This window comes from Heloderma suspectum, chromosome 15 (assembly GCF_057233095.1).
Source record: "Heloderma suspectum isolate Gila_16-S chromosome 15, 16-S_ref, whole genome shotgun sequence".
NCBI classification, from domain to species: domain Eukaryota; kingdom Metazoa; phylum Chordata; class Lepidosauria; order Squamata; family Helodermatidae; genus Heloderma; species Heloderma suspectum.
In genome coordinates this window covers 14,186,053-14,209,240 of record NC_139472.1, presented here as the reverse complement: position 1 = coordinate 14,209,240, position 23,188 = coordinate 14,186,053, and the positions used below count along the sequence as shown (strand labels likewise).

Below are 23,188 nucleotides of genomic sequence, written 5' to 3'. Positions count from 1 at the left end.
ATACTATGGAACCAGCCCTGTGTGTCTCAGGTTTTCCCTTGTTGCCCCATATCCTTTGAGCTGCCTCCTAGAAGCCTTGTAAGATGCCACGTCTCTCACTCCCTTCAAATCCTTCCACAAACTCCACCTTTCTCTTTGTCCTTTGGTTCAGCTCCCTACTTCAAAGTCCACCACATGGTGCCCTCCAGATGGGTTGGACTATGAATATGAGCCAACAATGTGATGTGGCTGCAAAAAAGGCAAATGTATAGCCTCCAAATCATTTGAAGTACTAGTTCCCCTCTACTCAGCACTGGTTAGGCCTCATCTTAAGTACTGTGTCCAGTTCTGGGCACCACACTTTAAGAAGGATGCAGGGTTCAGAGGAGGGCAACGAAGATTATCAGGGGACTAGAAACAAAGCCCTATGAGACGAGAGGGAAAGAACTGGGCATGTTTAGCCTTGAGAAAAGAAGATGGAGGGGGAGATAGGATAGCGCTCTTCAAGTACTTGAAAGGTGGTCCCAGAGAGGAAGGCCAGGATCTCTTCTCGATCGTCCTGGAGTGCCAGACATGGAATCACGGGCTCAAGTGACAGGAAGCCAGATTCCGGCTGAACATCAGGAAAAACTTCCGGACTGTCAGAGCAATACAACAATGGAACCCATTACTTGGGGAGGCGGTGGGCTCTCCCACACTGGAGGCATTCAAGATGAGGCTGGACAGCCATCTATCAGGGATGCTCTGACTTGGATTCCTGCATTGACCAGGGGGTTGGACTCGATGGTCTTATAGGCCCCTTCCAACCCTACTATTCTATGATTCTATGACTACACATTTTATCATCCCCAGGTAACATGGGGATGATGGGAGTTGTAGTCCAACACATTACGCCTAAGCTCGTGGCACTGAAACGACGCCATCCCTTTCCACCATTGTTTGCCCTGGGTTGAATTTCCAATTGTGAGCTCCTTGGGGCAAGGACCTTGTGCTCTTGTACTGCATAAAGCGGCATGCAAACACATGGCGCTGTATAAATAAAATACTTTTTCATGCGAATGCTAAAGTTTAGTGCTGAGTGGGGCATTCTTGTCTCCGTACCCGGTTTGTTTGCTTCCTAGAAGACTGGACACTATGTGAAATGGGATGCTAGACTAGATGGATGTTTTTCTGATCCAGCAGGGCTCTTATTTATTAACGTAAGACATTTTTTTTTACATTGTCCTTCAATTATATTTCCAGGACAATTTACCAAAAGAACAAAAACGATGACTATGTAAATGCAATATATTTATGTGTCAAATAAGCCAAAAGCTACAAAATAATAACAACAGCCTAAAGCAGCAGGACTAACATTGCATCTCAACAGTTTGGGGAAAGGAAAAAGGTCTTTGGTACCAAATGAGACAATAAGATAAGGTGGCCATGTGCCCTACTTCACAGAGGACAGCCCTCTGTTTGAAAATGTGCCCCCTGTTCAAAGAGCTGCCCGGTCCAAATCTGATTTCAAGATAAAGGCCCTGTTCAGATGGAGAGGGTGGTTAGGGTAACTACAGGGGTGTGGTAGCGAAGCCACGATGAGCAGGCCTGTCAGATGATTGTGGAACCACACGGCGCTGCGTGGTTCTGCTAACCACCCCCCTCTGTAGTTACCTGCTGATCGTCCTGGCATGGTTAGCGTACATCCCATCATCCTCCATGGTGCAACTGGGCTCCCCGTGACTGCTCTGGTGGCCGAAATGGCCGCGCAACCACAGAGAAAGTCTGCGCCTTGAGCATCGCTAGACTCTATGGCTGCAGCCTGGAAGTCGGCAGATGACATGGTAAGCCAGCCGGGAGCCCCTTAACCCTGTTGAAAGGGGGTGGCTAGCCAGGGTGGCTTACTAACCACAGTGGTTCCCCCGCCCCCACCCCCACATGACATGCTAAGCCACTGCAGGGAGCAAAAAATGCCTAACCATCTTGGCTTAGCATGACTTCTGAAGAGGGCCAAAGAGTTCTAAGAAGAGAGAGCAAGAGGTCCTGGAAGTTGCCCCTCAACAGCACCTAAAAAGCAGACTAAGCAGTCACACAAATCACCTGGTCACAGTCTTCCCCACCATGGTGACATGTGCTGTATTTCTATTTAAGTTACAGTAATTCTTTCCAAATTCACATTTATACTAGGGTTGTCCATCATGGGGAAATCCAGCCATTTGGGGGGCCAATGGAGCCCCGCAACGGATCTGGCTCGGCTTCCATTTGCAAGGCGAAGCGCAATAGTTCCCGAAATCCCCCCAAACCTGAAAATTTTGCTGAATTTTGTTGTGCAAAACCGCAGCCATAAATAGTGCTATTTGTGCAGAACTGCAGCTGTGAATGGTCTAATTTGCACAAATTAGACCATTTATGGCTGCGATTTGGCGCAAATCGCGCTATTTATAGCTGTGATTTTGCACAAATCGTGATTTTCTCACACACTCCCTGAAAAAATCTGTGAGTTGGCCCAACTTGTCACGCACCGAGTCGGGCCAACTCACGGATGATCGAGCTGGAGTTGGGGGCGGGGGCAGTGAAAACGTGCCGAGCTCCACCCCCAAAACGGATTCCTCCAACATTCCTGATTTATACACACACGTTATACCCTGTACATCTGTGTCCTTTTTGCCCCCTTTTTTAGTGAGACGTCAGTGGCCACCCTACCCTGGGGAGAGCGTTCCACCACTGGGGTACCAGCACTAAGAACGTCCTCTCTCCAGTAATCCCACATCTTTTTGAAAACAGGGTGCCAATAAAACTGAGGCTAGTTAGCCAAGGAAGGCTTCCTGGAAAAGAGCTTTTTTCAGCAGGTGCTGAAAACAATCCAGTTTTGGCACCTGCCTGACCTCAGAGGCAGGGAGTTCCATAGGAAGGGGGCCACCACCCTGAAGGCTCTTTTCCAGGTGGACTCCAGGTGCACCATAGGTCCATGTAGAACCACCAGGAGCATGCCCTCTGTTGACCTCAGTGATTGGGCAGGTTGGTAAGGGAGAAAGCCTTCTCTCAGTTATCCTGGTCCCAAGTTGTTGCATAGAATCACAGAATAGTAAGGTTGGAAGGGGCCTATAAGACCGAGTCCAACCTTACTATTCTAGGGTTTAGGACCAATCATGTGCCTGCGAGATAGGATATGGGTCCAAATGCGGGCACTTGAGGGGGTCCCTATTAGTGTAGTGATGGGTAGGAAGAGGTATGGAGCTGGGAGGAGGAGTAGCCAAGTAAGGGAAACATGGCCCAGACTGCTAAACCTGTGCAATGTTTTGGCCCTCCCCCTGCTTGCAGGTTTGGTGGCTGCCCTACCAGCCTGCCCTTGGGTCTCTGGATGCTGCTTTTAAATGCCAGGTCAGTTCATAGTAAGATCTTCCTCATACATGACTTAATAGTGGATGATTCAGCTTGTCTGGCATGCATAACCGAGAGCTGGGTGGGTGAGCAGAGAGAAGTTAGTCTCTCCCAGCTGTGCATACTGGGGTACTTTGTTCAGCATCAAGGTAGATTTGAGGGATGGGGATGCGGGGGGGGGGGTGTCTGTGGTCTATAGGAATTCCATCTCTCACTGCAGGCCCCCTGTTCCTCTGACTACTGGTCCGGAGTGTTTGTACCTTGTGTTGGGCAGGTGGGGAAGGTTGGAGTTTCTGATGGTGTACCATCCATCCCATTGCCCAACAGTCTCCCTACCTTTGCTGACAGAGGTAGTCTCAGGTATGTTGTTGAGATCCCCCAGATTGTTGGTTCTTGAGAAAATCAGTGTTCATGCCAAGGGCATGTTGTCTGAGGTGGCTCAGAATTTCATGGCCTCCATGACAAACATGGGACTGTCCCAACATGTCATCGGCCCAACACATGTAGCAGGGCATATTCTAGACCTGGGTTTTTCAACTGGCCTTGGAGATAGTGATCTGAAAGTGGGGGATGGGTTGCACTCCCCCAAAGGAGCAGGTTCGTAATTTGGAGGTTCTCTTGGAGTCATCTTTGTCACCGGAGGCTCAGGTGGCCTTAGTGGCATGGGGTGCCTTCCACCAGCTTGGGTTGGTGGCCCAGCTGCATAGAATCCTAGAAGAGTAGGGTTGGAAGGGGCCTACAAGGCCATCGAGTCCACCCCCCTGCTCAAGGCAGGAATCCAAGTCAGAGCATCCCTGACAGATGGCTGTCCAGCTTCATCTTGAATACCTCCAGTGTGGGAGAGCCCACCACCTCCATTGTCATACTACTCCAACAGTCAGGAAGTCCCTCCTTATGCTCAGCTGGAATCCGGCCCCCTGCAACTTGAGCCCACCGCTCCATGCCCTGCACTCCGCTCCGTGCCCTGCACATCCCTATATGGACAGGGATAACTTCGCCTTGGTCACTTCTGGTAATCTCCAAGTTAGACTACTGCAATGTGCTCTACATAGGGCTGCCCTTGAAGATGGTTCAGAAGCTGCAGCTTGTGCAAAAAGCAGCGGCAAGATTGACAGTGGAGGTGTGAACATAGAACACCAGTCATGATCCACTTGCACTGGCTGCCTGTATGTTGCTGAGCCCAATTCAAGGTGGAGATTTTGACCAGAAGGACTTATATGCATCGGGAGCAAAATACCTGACAGAGTGCTGCTCCTGGTATGAACATACCCATACACTTCCATCATCATCTGAGGCCTTCCTTCAGGTGCCTCCAGAGGATTGCAACAAGGGAGAGGTCCTTTTTGATGCTGGAATGCTCTCCCTAGTGAAGTCTGCCTGGCACCAGCACCGTCATCCTTTTGATGCTAGACTTTGCTCTACTCCCAGGCATTTGACAGTATATGATCAGGATGTAACCAGTTTTGGGATTTTTATTGTTGATGGTTGTAAATTTTTTTTGCATGTAAGTGGTTTTTATATTATGTTTTATATTGTATTTTTTAAGGTTTTAATCTTTTGTAAACCACCCAGAGCGCTTTCGCTATTAGGAGGTATAGAAATGTAATAGATAGATAGATAGATAGATAGATAGATAGATAGATAGATAGATACAATTTGCACATGCTAATTTATATGTATAGATGCAAGTTTAGAAATTATTCAAATTTAAATAGAAATACAGTACATCTCACCAAAATGTGGAAGACTAACCAGATGTTCATTTTACAGCATGAAATCATTTTTAGAGACATGCATGAAATAACTTTTAGAGACTGAACGGCTTTTAAACAGGTCAGTTTATGCCCGTGTATTTGTGGGGAAGGCAAGATTTGGTATAACGAGTATTTATTCATTTGGTAAAAGCTATGCAGCTGTAGGAAGGTCAATGTTTTTGTTATCTTTTGAGTCAGAGGTTAAAATATGGGAGTATTGTATGCCATGTCTAAGTGTGATTTGACTTATACAGTCATTTTAGGTTGTGGAATTTTTATATAGAAAGTTTTCTGAACCATTGTAATATGGAATAGGGTGTTATCCGTAAGATATTATTCTTGATATTTTATATTTTATTTGGAGTTCCTGAATCATAGAATAGTAGGGTTGGAAGGGGCCTATAAGACCATTGAGTCCAACCCAATGGAGAAGGAGACATCTCCAAAATGTGTAGAGCACCATCAATGTTCCTTTTTCAAGCCCCAGAGCCTGCCTCCCCCTTCTTTGTCATTTGTCAATGGTGCTTCTTCCCTCTTCACGTCTCCTTCCTCCAGATTACCTGTATACCTTGCTCAATCTGCTGTACAGATGCTGCTAACTGTGGATGGGCAATGTCAAGGCCCATTTCTTCCTTCTGATGGTTCTTTATCTTTATATCGGACTTGAATCAGACAGTCCTTCTAACAGAAGACAACAAAATACAGGAGACCTCTGGCAGCCCTTCAGACAGACTGTCCTCTGTTCAAATAAGACTGTCTTCTGTAAAAGAGGACACATGGCCAACTTAGCTGGGGCTGGTGGGAGTTGGAATCCAACAATACCGGGGTTGCCACACTTTTCCGAACCCTGCAGACTTTGCTGCTGGTTCCTGTGGCACTAGTGAGCAACTGCGGTCCTTTCTGCCCAGGAAAAAGAGAGCCAAATCCTTCCCACTTTCTTCTCTGTAGGTCATCTTCATTCCTTCAGTCTCAATAGTTTGTTGCAGAGGGAGGCCAGAAGCTGTGTTCTGTCCCCCTGTCTCTGACACTTTTTAGTTTAGAAAAAGGGATGATTAAGTGGGGGGCATGACATAAAAGGATGTATGGTGTGGAGAAAGTGGATAGTGAGGAGGTTTTCTCCCTCATAATATACCCGAACTCAGGGGTCATCCAATGAACCAGGGACAGACAAAAGGAAGGACATCTTCAAACAATGCGGAGTTTATTAATGGAAAATGCTGCCACAGGGGTGCTGTTATGGCCTTTATCTTAGATGGTAATCTATAGTCATCGTGACATTAGCTATTGCTAGCCTAAAGGCACAATCCTATCTATGCATGTTTAGACAAAAAAAAGTCCTACAGTTCCCAGCATGCCCCAGCCAGCATGGCTGACTAGAGGGATGCTGGGAGTTGGCAGGACTTTTTTCTGTCTAAACATGTATAGGATTGCACCCTTATCCTCCATGAATTGGTTTAATCTTCTTTTAAAGCCATCCAAGTTGGTGAGCATCGATGCATCTTGTGGGAACAGGTTCCATACTAGTTTCATTGGATGTCCCCAGGTTCTAGTATTATGAAAGAGGGAGTAAAAAACCTCTAATATATCCCCCTTACTCATCTTTTTTCTAAACTGAAAAGTCCCAAACATTGCAGCCATTTCTCATAAGGTAGGTGCTCCATTTCAGTTCCCTTTTTTGTCTCCTTTTCCAGCTCCACAAAACACTCTTTAAGATGCAGGCAAACAGAACTGTACACAATTTTTCAGGTCTGACTGTAGCATCAATGTGTATAAAGGCATTACAATACTGGTTTTCGATCCCTTTCCTAATAGAACCCTAGAATAGAGTTTCATACTTGGTCGACATTTTTACCCGACCTCAGCCTCAAGATTTCTTGCATGGAAATACTTGATGTGATAGAACAGGGGGAGGGAAAAAGTAGTTCTGGATAGATCTGCTTGTAGCTCTCTAGCTGATTTGCAGGACATCTGCAAGTTTCTCCAAGTCCCAATTGTTTAGTAGTAGCAAATTCTAGTTCTAAATTAGAATTCTTGATCTGTAGTAATTCACATGTACATTTGTATTCAGGTATGCAAGTCTTCCCCATGTATGGCGTATGGGATTCAGATGGTAATTGGCTTCACTGCCTAAGCCACTATTTTGCATCTGGCTTCAGCTGGTAGAGCTTGAGGTTCTTGTAAAAAAAAACCCACAAAGTCGATTCTGCAAACCTGAAGTCACAGAATAATGAAAACTAAGCAGGCATGGATCTGATGGGAGATCAGTGGGAGTTCCATATAAGAGGAGGATATGCCTATAATAAATGTTGTTGTTGTTTTTAAAAAATGTGGTGATTGCAGAAATTAAAGACACACAATCATTCTGACTAGGCAACTATCTCCTAAGGTTACAGCAAACACATGGCATATACATAATATGTGATCAGAGGTAACTGTGACTCCTGCCAATTAGTGCAATGTTCTGAGTCAGTCCCATTAAATGCACACCGTCGTAGAAATAAGTGTGTGATATTGCGAGGCTAGAAGGCATAAGACAGATCACCTTGAATATTGATTGATACATTTACAGCCAAATCCTGAGTTTCTTCAGAAATACGTCCCTTTGATATTGGTGGAATTCCTGTCTAAGTATATATATATTTTAGGATCCTAGCTTGGAAGCAGGATGACAGAATTTAGTAAATGCACTTAGAATCGCTGGAGCCTTTTAAAGTTACAGGGAAGGACTGAGCATCATTTGATTTTGCCTTTGTCATTCCTCAACATTTTTTTATTGTGCATTTGGAAATTGTCTATACGTGTAACCAACTGTGTTGTTACGTAGGTTGTTAATTGTTCAACAGTTTCATGGATCAAAGCAAAAGAGAAACGAAAAATAAATCAATGTAAAATTGCAGATGTTGCTATTAGCTTTAAGAAGAAGCTCCTTTTTAAAGTGTGTATTCTTTTAGACTGGGAAGGATAATGTCAGAAAAAATCATAAGCATGCAACCTGATCCTAAGCATGTTTAAGCCGGATAATTTTACTGAACTCAATGTTACTTCCTCCCTACTAAATGTGCATAGAATTTTTGCCTCAATAGCATCTACATAATGAAACTGTGTGCACAGTACATAAACCCATTAGCAAAACAGAGAAGATCAACGAAGAAGCTACAAGTCTGAAGACATCATCAAGCCACGGTACAAAACACCAGATGTGGAGTCTTGCCAAATAAACAGCTGATGCGATGGCTGTGCTATTGTGATTTAGAAAAATGGTTGGGATACCTCCCAACGTCTTGTTCAACAACAGCCTGACAGAGAAAGATCAGTGCCTCTCCCCATGTGCTCAGAAATAAATTTCAAAAAACCTGGCTAAGCAAATCTCCAACCCTCTTCTTGCAACCTGTGTCAGGCAAAGTCTGGTATTCCTCTTGGCCTCGCCATGCTCAACCCTTCGCAGAACCCCAGTGAAAGAAAAGCCGGCACCTACCGTGGAGTAGTGCTGCATTGGGTTGCTAACGTACAGCATTTTAGTCTTCTTGGGATCTAAAAGTAACAGTGCAACTCCCTGCCGCTGGAGTCATGGGGTCAAGGGGTGAATGTTGAAGCAGCCAGGGCATTAAACGGCATGCCAAGATGGATGCTGCAGTGCCCGTGTGTGTGTGAACAGAGAAAGGGCAGCACAGAGATGTGGGGCTGGCTACTTAGGTGGCTGGCTATTTTGCTTGCTTCTCCCCCCCCCCCCTCCGCACCTTGGTTCTGTCATCTAGCTGCATCTAACAACAAAACTCATACCCACCCCTTTCGCTCTCTCATGACTATTCATTAAAGGAGAAGGCAGGCCCAGGCTTGCCCAGAGATGTGTTGGACAGTACCAATGGTTCTCAGTGGGAAGGGGGAGTGAAGTGCAAAGTGGGTTTCCTTCTGCAGAATTAAACCTCGCCAGATTTAATTCCCATTTCCCCCCGCCTGCAAAAGCTGCTTAAAACAGTCTTCAGAGTCAAATGCCACCGAAGCTGCATCTTTCATCAACATCATGACATTTGCATTTGTCGGTAAAATGGAACGATTTGGAAATTGTTCCGAGGTGTATCTTTGCGGAGCCGAACAACGGTCTATTCCCAGGGTGAATTAGGATAGGTCATAGAAAGCTATGCTTTAAAAAAGACTGGGTTTCTGCAACCACCACCACAAATAATATCCGGATTATTGCAAAAGAGGTATAAATTGTGCTGTTTCCACAAAATTTGTGTGAATCGACTTTAATTGCATCGGTTTCACAAGTTGGCATGCTGTACTTCTACTCCAGCCTTCTCTGATTTGACCTACAAAGTTTGCCTTCCAATTTGTCAGGGACCACCAAGCAGAAAGAGGGGCAACAAGAATGGAGGAATGAGCAACGGTCCTTTCTCCTAACTCTGAGTCAAACCAGTGGTCAGTATTGACTGTCTACATTGACTCTGGCTCTCAGGCTTTCAGATTATGCCCCTCTCCCTGTGAACATAAGAACCTAAGAAGAACCCTGCTGGATCAGACCAAGCGTCCATCCAGTCCAGCATTCTGTTCACACAGCGGCCAGCCAGTTGTTGACCAGGAACCCACAAACAGGACACAAGCACAGCAGCGCGCACACACACACACACACACACATACCATGTTCTCCAGCAACTGGTGTACACAGGCTTACTGTCTCTGGTGACGGAGGTGACATAGAAACATCAGGACTAGTAACCACTGTCCTTAAGGTTGGTCCAGAGGTTGCAGTTGGTGCAGGATGCTGCAGCCAGTTTGGTAACAAGAGCAGTTTACAGCCAGCATATTACATCTATGCTGAGGGAACTGCACTATTTGCACGTACACAAGGTTGGGTTTAAAGTTTTGGTACTTTTAAACAAAGTCCTAAGCAACTAAGAACCATCAGGACTAGTAGCCACGGATAGTCTTCTCCTCCAGGAATTTGTCCAACCCCCTTTTAAAGCCATCCAAATCAATGGCCATCACTATGCCTTGTGGTAGCGAATTCCATAGTTTAATGATGCGCTGTGTGACGAAGTCCTTCCTTTGATCTGTCCTGAATCTCCCAACAGTCAGCTTCATGGGATGACCCCATTGGGTCCTAGTATCGTGAGAGAGGGAGAATAATATCTCCCTATCCATATTCTTCACACCATGCATAATTTGAGGATAGCCTTCTCCTCTGGGAAATTGTCCAACCCCCTTTTAAAGCCATCCAAGGTGGCCATCTTCATGTCCTCTTCATCATAGGGGATTGGAATGCTAAAGTAGGAAGTCACGAAATCACCGGGATAACAGGCAAGCATGGCCTTGGTGTACAAAGTGAAGCAGGACAAAAGCTAATAGAGTTTTGCCAAGAGAACACACTGATCATAGCAAACACTCTTTTCCAACAGCACAAGAGGCGACTCTACACATGGACATCACCAGATGGTCAATATCGAAATCACAATCAGATTGATTATGTCCTTTGCAGCCAAAGATGGAGAAGCTCTATACAGTCAGTAAAAACAAGACCTGGAGCTGACTGTGGCTCAGATCATGAGCTGCTTCTTGCAAAATTTTGGCTTAAATTGAAGAACGTCAGGAAAACCACTAAACCGTTCAGGTATGACCTAAATCATATCCCTGATGAATATACAGTGGAGGTGAGGAATAGATTTAAGGGATTAGACCTGATAGACAGAGTGCCTGAGGAACTATGGACAGAGGTCTGTGCCATTGTTCAGGAGGCAGCAACTCAATCCATCCCAAAGAAAAAGAAATGCAAGAAAGCAAAGTGGCTGTCTGATGAGGGTTTACAAGCCGCTGAGGAAAGAAGGGAAGCGAAAAGCAAGGGAGAAAGGGGAAGATATACCCAAGTGAATGCAGATTTCCAGAGAATAGCAAGGAGAGACAAGAAGGACTTCTTAAATGAACAATGCAAAGAAATGGAGGAAAACAACAGAATAGGAAAGACTAGAGATCTCTTCAAGAAAATCGGAGATCTCAAGGGAACATTTTGTGCAAAGACGGGCATGATAAAGGACAAAGAAGGCAGGGACCTCACAGAAGCAGATGAGATTAAGAAGAGGTGGAAAGAATACACAGAAGAACTATACAGGAAAGATCTGAATGTCCCTGATAGCCATGATAGTGCGGTCACTGAACTTGAGCCAGACATCCTAGAGAGTGAAGTCAAGTGGGCCTTAGCAAGCACTACTAACAACAAAGCTAGCGGAGATGACAGTATTCCAGCTGAGCTATTTAAAATCCTAAAAGATGATGCTGTTAAAATGCTGCACTCAATATGCCAACAAATTTAGAACACTCAACAGTGGCCACAAGACTGGAAAAGGTCAGTTTACATTCCAATTCCAAAGAAGGGCAACGCCAAAGAGTGTTCAAACTACCGTACAATTGCGCTCATTTCACATGCCCGCAAGGTGATGCTCAAAATCCTACAAGCTAGGCTTCAGCAGTATGCAAACCGAGAACTACCGGAAGTACAAGCTGGGTTTCGAAGAGGCAGAGGAACTAGAGATCAAATCGCCAACTTTCGCTGGATCATGGAGAAAGCAAGAGAATTCCAGAAAAACGTCTACTTTTGCTTCATTGACTACGCTAAAGCCTTTGATTGTGTGGATCACAACAAACTTTGGCAAATTCTGAAAGGGATGGGGGTACCAGACCACCTTACCTGTCTCCTGAGAAACCTGTACGAGGGTCAAGAAGCAACAGTAAGAACCAGACATGGAACAACCCATTGGTTCAAAATTGGGAAAGGAGTACGACAAGGCTGTATATTGTCACCCCGCTTATTTAACTTATATGCAGAGTACATCATGAGAAAAGTCGGGCTGGATGAATCAGAGGTCGGAATTAAGATTGCTGGGAGAATTATCAACAACCTCAGATACGCAGACGATACCACCCTAATGGCAGAAAGTGAAGAGGATCTAAAGAGCCTCTTCTTGAGGGTGAAAGAGGAGAGTGCAAAAGCTGGTTTGAAACTCAACATGAAAAAAACGAAGAACATGACATCTGGCCCCATCACTTCCTGGCATATAGAAGGGGGAGAAATGGAAGCAGTGACAGATTTTATTTTCTTGGGCTCCAAGATCACCGCAGACGGTGACTGCAGCCATGAAATTAAAAGACGCTTGCTCCTTGGGAGGAAAGCTATGGCAAACCGAGACAGCATAGTAAGAAGCAGAGACATCATCTTGCCGACAAAGGTCCGTCTAATCAAAGCTATGGTTTTCCCAGTAGCAACGTATGGCTGTGAGAGCTGGACTATAAGGAAGGCTGAGCGCCAAAGAATTGACGCTTTTGAACTGCGGTGCTGGAGAAGACTCTTACGAGTCCCCTGGACTGCAAGGAGGTCAAATCAGTCCACCCTAAAGGAAATCAACCCTGACTGTTCATTGGAAGGACAGATACTGATGCTGAAGCTCAAATATTTTGGCCACCTAATGCGAAGAGAAAACTCTCTGGAAAAGACCCTGATGCTGGGAAAAACTGAAGGCAAACGGAGAAGGGGACGGCAGAGGATGAGATGGCTAGATAGCATCACTGATGCAATGAATATGGACTTGAGCACGCTCCGGGAGAGAGCGCAGGACAGGAAGGCCTGGCATGCTATGGTCCATGGGGGAATGAAGAGTCGGACACAACTGAACGACTGAACAACAACAAGGTGGCCATCACTACGCCTTGTGGTAGCAAATTCCATAGTTTGACTCTGCGCTGTGTGAAGACGTCCTTCCTTTGATCTGTCCTGAATCTCGCACCAGTCAGCTTCATGGGATGACCCCTTTGGGTCCTAGTATTGTCAGAGAGGGAGAATAATATCTCCCTATCCATATTCTTCACACCGTGCATAATTTGAGCATTTCACCTTTCTCCATGCCTCCATCTGCATGGATGAAGGGAGTCAACTGGTGCAGAGAGGAGCAGCCATTCATCTCGTACCAGCCAAGTCCCGAGTAGGTTCAAACGGTGTGCTCTGTCCTCAGGGGGCGCAGCACGTAATGCTCCTGCTGGGAAGATCAGCCGCTCCTCCTGTCACTGGGTGAGCTGGAGAGGCAGCGGGTGCCGTTCTCTCTGCGCATTTTACTAGTTGATAAATACATTTGATTCCAGCAGGTTTTTGCCCATTAAGTGTCTGTAGTTTTACCCAATGTATTATCTGTGGTCCTTGTCTTCGTATAACACATTTGTTGCATTTTATGACATCATTGTAAGTTGCTGTAAGCCGCCCTGAGTACTACATCAGCACTAGAAGGTCAGGATAGAAATCTCTATCATAGAATCATAGAATAGTAGGGTTGGAAGGGGCCTACAAGGCCATCGAGTCCAACCCCCTGTTCAATGCAGGAATCCAAGTCAGAGCATCCCTGAAAGATGGCGGTCCAGCCTCGTCTTGAATGCCTCCAGTGTGGGAGAGCCCACCACCTCCCTAGGTCACTGCTTCCATTGTCGTATTGCTCTAACAGTCAGGAAGTTTTTCCTGATGTTCAGCCAGAATCTGGCTTCCTGTCACTTGAGCCCATTATTCTGTGTCCTGCACTCTGGGATGATCAAGAAGAGATCCTGGCCTTCCTCTCTGTGACAACTTTTCAAGTATTGAGGAGAGCTATCATATCTCCCCTCAGTCTTCTCTTCTCAAGGCTAAACATGCCCAGTTCTTTCAGTCTCTCCTCATAGGGCTTTGTTTCCAGTCCTGTGATCATCTTTGTTGCCCTCCTCTGAACCCTCTCCAGCTTGTCTGCCTTCTTCTTAAAGTGTGGTGCCCAGAACTGGACACAGGACTCCAGATGAGGCCTAATCAGTGCTGACTAGAGGGGAACTAGTACTTCCCAGGATTTGGAAGCTATACTTCTATTAATGCAACCCAAATATTTATCTATATAAATAAACAATTTTGGGAATTTGCTGTTACAGGGCATGGTGGTGGCCACAGGCTTAAATAGCTTTAAAAGGGGATTAGACAAAGTCATGGAGGAGGACGTCTACCAGTAGTTATTCATCATGATGGCTAAGTCAGTGGAACCTCCATGCTCAGACACAATCTACCTCTGAATATCCTATTCCAGGGACAAACAACAAGGAAACCTCCCACCTTCATGTCCTACTTGAGATCTTTGAAGAACCATCTGGCTGATCATCGCTGGAAACTGAACAGTGGAGTCCATTAATCTTGGTCTGATCTAGCAGATGCAAATAGTGTTACACTCTTACTGTGCGAACGTATGCATGTTTACTCAAAAGCTAGTCCCATGGAGCTGGGCTGACTCCCGATACATTTATTATTTATATTTGTCACATCCCTACAAAACAAGTTCTGTGGGTGTTGCATGAAATCAGTTAAAAAAAACAGAACAATACAATACAAAATCCAACTCTAAATCCAATCCAGCATAAAAACTCAACTATGCAAATACCAACACAATGAAATATAATATATAAACTGAAGGAGCTAAAAGCAACCAATGAATGCAGGAGCGAAGACAACCATCCAGAGTCGAAGGCACTAAAACAACAAGATCGTACAAAGCCAGGGAGAACAAAAACGTCTTATTGTGGCATCAGAACATGTGAGAGCCAGGTAAGGTTCCCTAGGGAGAGCATTCTAGAGCTCTGGGGCTACCAGTGAAAAGGCCTTCTTGCTCATGGCCACCCTCCAGACTTCAGATTGTGGGGGCACTCTGTCATGTGTCAGGAGTCAGGACCTTGAACACAGAGAATACCGAGCCCTTGTCCTCAGAGGAGGCTCCAGAGTTAACAGTTCCAGGGGAGGTTGGTGGATCCGATTTTAGTGGGGGGAGATTCCATTTTGGGTTTTAGTTACAACCAGGCAGAAGTCTTAAGGAGCTCTAAATGGGTCCAGCACCTTGGATCTCTCCTTTAGACTTCTGGCGGGTTGTCACTACAACCCAGAATGGAATCTCTGCCTCGCCAAAATCGGATCGACCACCGTCCCCTGAACAGTTCAGGAAGACTGGAAGAGGATTCAGTAATGGAAAAGCATCACAAGGCTTCCATCTCCCCCAGACCCCGTTCCTCAGGAGGATTCAACTCCCTTGCATCCAGAGGAGGTTGTCTTACCATCTTCTGACTCTGAGGACTCTTGCCATGAGGACATATGCCACACTCCTATGCCGTTGCAGCTTGAGTCTGCTAAAACAGGCCACACCCCTTTCAGAGACAACGCCTCAGTTAGTATGAAGGCAGACCCACCTAGCCTAAAGACAGCCAAACTCTTATTTAAAGCTCAGCCTTGATCTGCTCCTTGCTGAAGCAACATATAGACAATCCTGTCTGGCCTCCAGCTCCTCTTGGAGCTTTCCATGGTTCTGATCTCTTCCTGCCTGAGAAAGCTGACCCAGCCTAGCCCCTGCTAAAGAACTGACCCATAGCAGAACCCTGCAACCCAGGCTACAGCACAGAGCATCAACAGAACCCATGGCCTGAAATGGTACACACGTAGATAAGAGCTGCCATAGATAGCCTTAAGGCAAGGGTGCAAAACCCCAGGATTGGGGGCCAAATCTGGCCCTCCTGGGTTCCCAATGCAATCCTCTGGGATTCTGTAGATGACCACGCCCCCTTCCCCTGGCTCCACCTCCTTTTCCCAAAACCTCCGATTGTTGGGCATTTTTCTGGCTCTTGTGCAGTTTTTCCTCCAATTCTAAAAGGTCGAAAGGCTTAGTTAATGGCAGTAAATGCTTTAAGCTAAAATTTGCTCATATATTTGGACTTGCCATTTTTGTCTTTGCTGCCCACCACTGGGTTGTTCCTGCCCCAAAGCTTCTCCAAAATGGAATTCGAACCTTGAGCTGAAAGAGTTTCTCCATCCCTGACTTAAGGCATTTGTAGACATACATGGGAGAGGGTGTTCCATCCGGTGCTGAGGTCTAAGCCATACAAAGCTTTATAGGTCAAAGCCAGAACTTCAAACTGGGCCTGGAAATGAATCAGAAGTGTGGATAAAACTGCAGCCATGCAGTGAAGTCCTATGCATGTTTACTCAGAAGTAAGATCCATTGTGTTCAGTAGGGTATGCTTCCAGGAAAGTGTGCATAGGATTGCATACTTTAATCATTGCAGGGCTAGACTTTTTGGTTCCTGGTGGAATGGGCTCTAATACCTAGGCAAATGAACAAAGGATATGCTTTTACACTGTTGACGTGTTCCTACTGTGTGTAAAATGATAGAATATTTTAATTCTGCTTGTCAGGGCAGGCAACAGAAGTATGATTCTTCTGCTTGAGAAGAGCTTTGCTGTACAGTTGAGGCGGACAACCAAAAAATTAAGTTGGCTCCCTCTTGGGGCCCAACTTTACATTTACATTCCCTTAGCTGCACTCCCAACCCGGATAAGACTCTGAGCTCACCGCCATCCCTACATCCATCCTCAGGCTAGGCAAAAGAACCAAAGATGCTTCCAAATGAGGGGGCCTTACAACTAATAATCAGGAGACATTGTGCAACTCTTCCCTCTGTTTTCCTTAATTAATTTTCCATCGGCAGAAAAAAGCCAGAAGAAAGAATGGGAAAATATGGGAGGGTTACGAGTAGTTGATATTGCCTGGACCTGCCCCACCTCCCACCCCGTAAAGATCTGTGAATGAGGTAGGGCAATGGCATAATAAAAGGCTCTCTGGAAGCACCCTAAGTCACTGCCAGTTTCCAACTGAGCATATTTATTCAAGAACCAAGTAGAGAGAAGTTCATAACCAGTCCACTTCTTTAAAAAAAAAAAAAGTAGAATAAGGGCTTCTCCAGACCAGGCTTTTTATCCCACAACTTACTGGAGCGTCTGCTTCTGGATTCTTTGTGGGATTAAGATCAGCTCCTTACACGGGCTGACATGGGCTTTTTTCTGGGACTTACTTTGTCTGCAAGTTCTACATGTTTCATTATACAGCCACTAGATCAGCGGTTCTCAACCTGTGGGTCGCGACCCCTTTGGGGGTCAAACGACCCTTTCATAGGGGTCGCCTAAGACCATCGGAAAAACATATTTCCGATGGTCTTAGGAACCTAAGACCTAGAGTCTAGGTGGAGAAACGAAGCGCGAGAACGGCTGTGGATGCGGCCCTGAAGACCACGCCGCCCGTGACGCGGTGCAAGAACGAGCAAACCGCGCGCACATGGAGACCTCGGGGTGGGGCGTTCATCGGGCGCGGGGCCTGGCGATGTCGAAGGCGCGGCAGCCGCCCGAGGCAGAGCCGTCTGGCGCTCCAGCGGGCAGGCGGGCCTCTCCCAGGGAACCCACAGAGCCCCGTTCACTGGGAAGGGGCCTCGCAGAAGCCCCATCGAAAAGAATGGGAACGCGACTCCCAAGCAGAGAGGCGATCAAGCCCACCCGAAAAGCACCGCAGTGCACAGATGGGGCCGGGGAGGCTTATTCCAGGACCGCTGGTGGCGTGGGGATGTGTAGCAGTTGCTCAGTGGTGTGGGAAAGGCACTCTGCGCATGCTTGCTTCCCGTGGCCCAGTGTCAAATCCTGCCACAACCACCCGCAGGGCTGCGTGGTGGCTCCTTAAAACCCTAAAGAAGCCTTCTCCAGCCCGGGAGCTGCAGCCCAAGGGGGCAGGTTGGGGGAGGCAGCCAAAGCACGCCGGTGTGGCGAGTTTTCGACGGGACGCGGAGGTGGCGCTCTCTCCGCCGGGTCGTGGTGTGCGGGAGTGCCCCCGCGCGTCGTAATGCATGGCCCCCGCCGCCAGGACTCAGCCGCCCAGGGAGCGAATTAAGCCGCGGGCCGTAATGCTCGATAAGGCCCATTGCGGGGCGCACGTCGACGCAGCTCTTTGTCGATCCGTCAAACCCTGAGCAGGGCCCTCCCCGCGGTTGCAGTCGTGGGGGTCCGCCAAGCAAATGGACCTTCCTGCCCGACAGGGCAGCGGCGCCGCAGCAACAAGCGTCGGGCTCGGGGCCACTGTGGTCCTTGCAGAAGGACTGTTTTCCCCCAGCTCACCCCTGCGCCTGAACACCTGCCTGCCAAGCAGAAATGACGGGGCCGCTTCCTCCCCACCCCTCCAAAGCATCCTTGCGTGGTTCATTTTGCCACCGGTTGAACATCTTGGCTTCAATGCGGGGGGGGGGACCTTTCCTGGCCCGTGTGCCTGGCGGGGGATGCGAGGTATGCCTGGCAGGCGCCTCCCCCCATGATTGGCCAGACAAAATGTTATGTTGTTTTTATTCTTCATTTAAAATTATCTTTAGGCTGCCTTTCAGGGTGGAACCCTCTCAAGGCAGCATACGAGATTTGTTTAAAAAGACATGCAAAACAGGTGCAATAAAAACCAATCAGAACATATTCAATAAAAAGAAATTGGGAGTTTTTAAAAAAGGGAATTCTAAAGGCACAATTACAAATAATTCCAACAAGAAAAAATGGTGGAAGACAACAGAAGAAGCCAATGTGGCTTCACAAAAGCTTAGAGATGACCTGAGAACAACAACGGACACATACAGGAAGTGGAAGGAAGGCAAGCAACAAAGGAAGAGTACAGGCAGGTGGCACAGAATTGCAGGGATGGCATCAGGAAGGCTGAAGCTGAGAACGAGCTGAGGTTAGCGAGGGATGCTAAAAGCAACAAAAAGGCTTTCATAGAATCATAGGGTTGGAAAGGGCCTACAAGACCATCGAGTCCAACCCCCTGCTCAATGCAGGAAGCCTGATTCCCAGGCAGAACCCATTTAAGTACTAACCAGGGCTGACCCTGTTCAGCTTACAAGATCAGACAAGATCAGGCACATCCAGTCCATGTTAAGAGCAGATATGTGCATAGTAAAAGACAGAGAAAAGAAATGGTGGTTCAGCTATTAAATAAGGATGGCAAAATGATGACCGATGACAAAGAAAAGGCAGAAGTGCTCAATTCCTACTTTAGCTCATTCTTCTCACAAAAGAGGGTCTATGAGCCCCCTGGCAAAGGCGAAGTACAGGCTGAAGGGGCAGGATTGCAGCTGGAGATCGACAGGCATATGGTCAAGGAACACCTCATTACTTTGAATGAGTTCAAATCTCCAGGGCCGGATGAACTGCATCCTAGAGTCATAAAGGAACTGGCAGAAGAACTCTCAGAACCACTGTCATTCTCTTTGCGAAATCATGGCGGACGGGGGAAGTGCCAGATGACTGGAGGAGGGCTAACGTTGTCCCTATCTTCAAAAAGGGCAAAAAGGAGGAACCTGGGAACTACAGACCAGTCAGTCTGACATCAATCCCTGGGAAAATTCTGGAGCAGATTATTAAGCAATCCATCTGGAAGCACCTTGAAAACAACACAGTGATTACTTGAAGCCAACATGGATTTGTCAAGAACAAATCCTGCCAGACTAATCTGATCTCTTGTTTTGATCAGGTAACCTCCCTTGTGGACTGTGGGAATGCTGTGGACATCATATACCTCGACTTCAGCAAAGCTTTCAACAAAGTGCCCCATGATACCCTGATTAGCAAACTTGCTAAAAGTGGGCTAGATGAAACAACGATCAGGTGGATCCACCGTTGCCTACAGAATCGGACACAAAGAGTGCTTAGAATCATAGAATAGTAGGGTTGGAAGGGGCCTATAAGACCATCAAGTCCAACCTCCTGCTCAATGCAGGAATCTAAGTCAAAGCTTATCAATGCGATCTTCTCAAACTGGGGAGAGGTAATGAGTGGGGTACTGCAGGGCTCAGTCCTGGGCCCAGGGCTCTTCAACATTTTTACTAATGACTTGGAGGAGGAGGTGCAGGGAATGCTGATCAAAGTTTGCAGATGACACAACATTGGGCGGGATAGCTAATGCCCTGGAAGACAGAAACAGAATTCAAAGTGATCTTGATAGGCTGGAGCGCTGGGCAGAAAACAACAGAATGACATTTAATAGGGATAAATGCCCAGTTCTGCACCTCGGAAAATGAAACCAAATGCACAGGTACATGGTGGGGGATACTTGGCTCAACAAGACTACAAGCGAGAAGGATCTTGGAATTGGCTTTTTACGCATACTGTCGCAAAATGTAGCAAAGTAGTTTACGGTTGTTATATTAAGACTGTTACCCATGCTACACCATGCTTCAAGACAAAATTTCATTTATTTGTAATTAGAAATAAATATTTCACAATATATAATTACATATTATTTTTGTGATTAATCACTATGCTTTAATTATGTTCAATTTGTAACAATGAAAATACATCCTGCATATCAGATATTTACATTACGATTCATAACAGTAGCAAAATTACAGTTATGAAGTAGCAACGAAAATAATTTTATGGTTGGGGGTCACCACAACATGAGGAACTGTATTAAAGGGTCGCGGCATTAGGAAGGTTGAGAACCACTGCACTAGATGGTTATAGCGGACCTGCGCAATTTCAGCGGGATTTCAAGAGGTGTAGCTTGCACAACACAACTATTAAAGGTGCAGGGTCCCTGCCCACTTTTGCATCTGGCCATCGTAACAATGAATCAGGAGGGTCCCTAGTTTGAATCTCACTTGTACCATGAACTCTCCGAGTCTTAGTTGCACTATATAAGGTCCATGAATAGCATATGCTGCTATCACAAACAACGCTGTCTTTTGTAGCATGAAACAACCCCGCAGATGAGCATGTTTGCTCACTTATATAACATCTGGAATAATAATTCCTCAAATATATATTGATGACTAACTTGCTGAATAAATAAATAAAATTTATAAAGAAATTTATAAATAAACATAAAGCCACAATAAATGAAATAATATAATACATAAAATTTATATATATATATATTTAATCTCTTCACTAACAGAAATGACAGTAATTTCATACTCTACATTCAATATTGGTTTCCTAGCCAAATCTTGATTGAGGGCATCTCTGAGGGGCTGTTTATAAAGAAACATTGCAAAAAATTGCAAAAACAAAAACTTTTTTTTCACTTAACCATTCTTATCAATCCGGATCTAGACTAGCGTTATTGAGCATAAACTATAGTTAATTTGAGTCACAAATAGTTGCTGTGCAATCATAAATAATACGGGAGATGTTGCCAATTTTCTGGAGAAAGTGGCCATTTTGACTGTCCCCCTCCTGCCTCCCACCACAACACACGTGGGTGTGGCACATGGGGATTCCGACCCATGGAAAGGGGGAGATAGTCAAGAAAAACCGTGTCCCAGTACTGGACCACAAATCTCTCATGAAATACCAGTTGCTCCTGTACTAAGAGGTGGAGGCAGAAAGGGAGAGAAAAGGGGTGACCACCCACTTTTGGCTCTGTCCCCATACCCCACTGGCTTCGACTCTCCCCACAGCCAACGGGCTGCACCTGACAGATTACCTCACGGGGACATGATCCTCAACCAAGAAAAGAAAATTGCCTACCCTTGCTCACAAGTAATTCCCATGCATGGAATGAATGAAAATGAGTTTTGTGCACATGAACTCCACAACTGTAAAGAGCAGGAAGTTGGCGGTTTATCAGAAACAGAAGAGGTAATCTTGAGAGAACTCATCTGGCTCCTGCGCCTGCTCAGAACCTGGCTAGTACGAACACATCCATAGGCCAAATCCACACATGCAGCAGAATATGGTAGTAGAGTCTTGAAATAGTAGAACGGACAGTACCCCTTCAGCCTGTAGGTCAAGGATACCATTTCTGAATGCCCCTTGATGCAGAAAACAAAATTCTTGGCACAGGAAAACAGCAGTACATCTGTGAGAAAGAATAGCCCAGCCCTCACCCTGCTATGCTAGTTTTCTACTTGCAGGGAGGTGAGTTTTTTTTTTAAACATAGGTTGAATTTTAAACTGTGGTTCCCTCCCCCACATCCACACACCTGTAGGCTGGAGTGGTACATCCATTCTACTGTCTCATTGCACTGGCATCTTGCTGCACAATCAGGCACAATCGAACCTTACACTTTCTTCCCGTTACTCACCATTACTGAATTGTTCAGGCTTCTCATCTGGAAGACATCCATGGTGACTTCTGTGCGGTTAGAGGTTTCACTGCCCCCGGTGTGCTCCGACTGGGGGAGGTCAAAGTAAGTGCTGTCAGGTTCCCTGTATAAAGAAGACGACACAGTGTTACTGCATCTGGTCTGGTCTTGTTCCAAAGCAGACTTCAACAATGTCACCCTGTGCATTGTGATCTTTTGTGATTTGTGGCTGTATCAGTCTCACTCTTTCTGGAAAAAAGGAGGCTCCTCAGAAGAACCTAAAGCTGGAGGTGAAATGAAATTGTCAACCCAAAATGTCACAAAGATCAACTGACCTCTCAGATTTCGCTGTCCGACATCGAAGTTTGACTCTGAAATTCGACGTCTTGTTCTTGGCATCTGAAGTTGACATAAAACCTGGAAACTTGAGAGGGTGGATTTAGGGGCAGGTATCAAGGGCTCCTTGGAGGCCTCTCTCAGTCTAATCTAGTATCCAAGTCCAGACACAGACAAATGGATTCTTTTCAAAGCTCTATTCCTCTTTTACAACTTAACAACTCTACTGTTAACTAGATATGAGCAGCAGAGTACCTATGCCCCAAGTTGGAACAGTTGGTCCCCGTTTGAAAGGGAATGACTGGCAGACCCCTGAACTTAAGGACTAGGGAGAGTCCCTCCCCTTTTCCCTTGGATCCTCTGGGCGCAACCGTTGTTTGCACGCCAACCGGGCACTACGCCTCCTTTCTGCGCCCTCCATTTGGCGCCGCTCTCTGCATCGGCGTCGCGTGTCCATCAAGTCTGCTTCCCGCGCTCTGTCACTCCCAGGACTGCTATCTAAGCTAGGAATGCCGGTGGGAGGAATCTCCGTCAGCTGTTGGCCCTGGGAAAGAGGAGCGCGCTCCTCTCCCAGGAGCGACTCCCCTTCCTCAGAATCAGAACTACTCTGGGATTCTATGGGCTCAGTGTCCACCCTGACAGCAGGTAACTTAAGCGAAACCTCCTGGGGTCCCAGGTTCCCAAAGGAGGTAGGGTAGCAAGATGCAAAAGACCACAAGGCTCCTGCAGCTTAGCTTCTACATTGTGTAGAAGAAGGAATTTCAGCAGGTGCAGCTGGAAGGGCCAACCCTTCCATGAGGCAGGATGAATCCCCTGCCTCAGGCAGCAGATCTTGAAGAGCGATG

General features: G+C 46.4%; 1 protein-coding gene across 1 annotated transcript in view; it reads right to left on the bottom strand.

Annotated features, from left to right (window-relative positions):
• The window catches only part of TP73 (tumor protein p73), a 103,255-nt gene extending 94,498 nt beyond the window's left edge, over window positions 1–8,757 (bottom strand). The window contains exon 1 of the mRNA XM_084821707.1: window positions 8,569–8,757. Within this exon, the coding sequence (XP_084677833.1) occupies window positions 8,569–8,607 (39 nt within the window). The 5' untranslated portion in view covers window positions 8,608–8,757. The remainder of the gene's footprint in view (window positions 1–8,568) is intronic.
• Window positions 8,758–23,188: the final 14,431 nt, after the last annotated feature.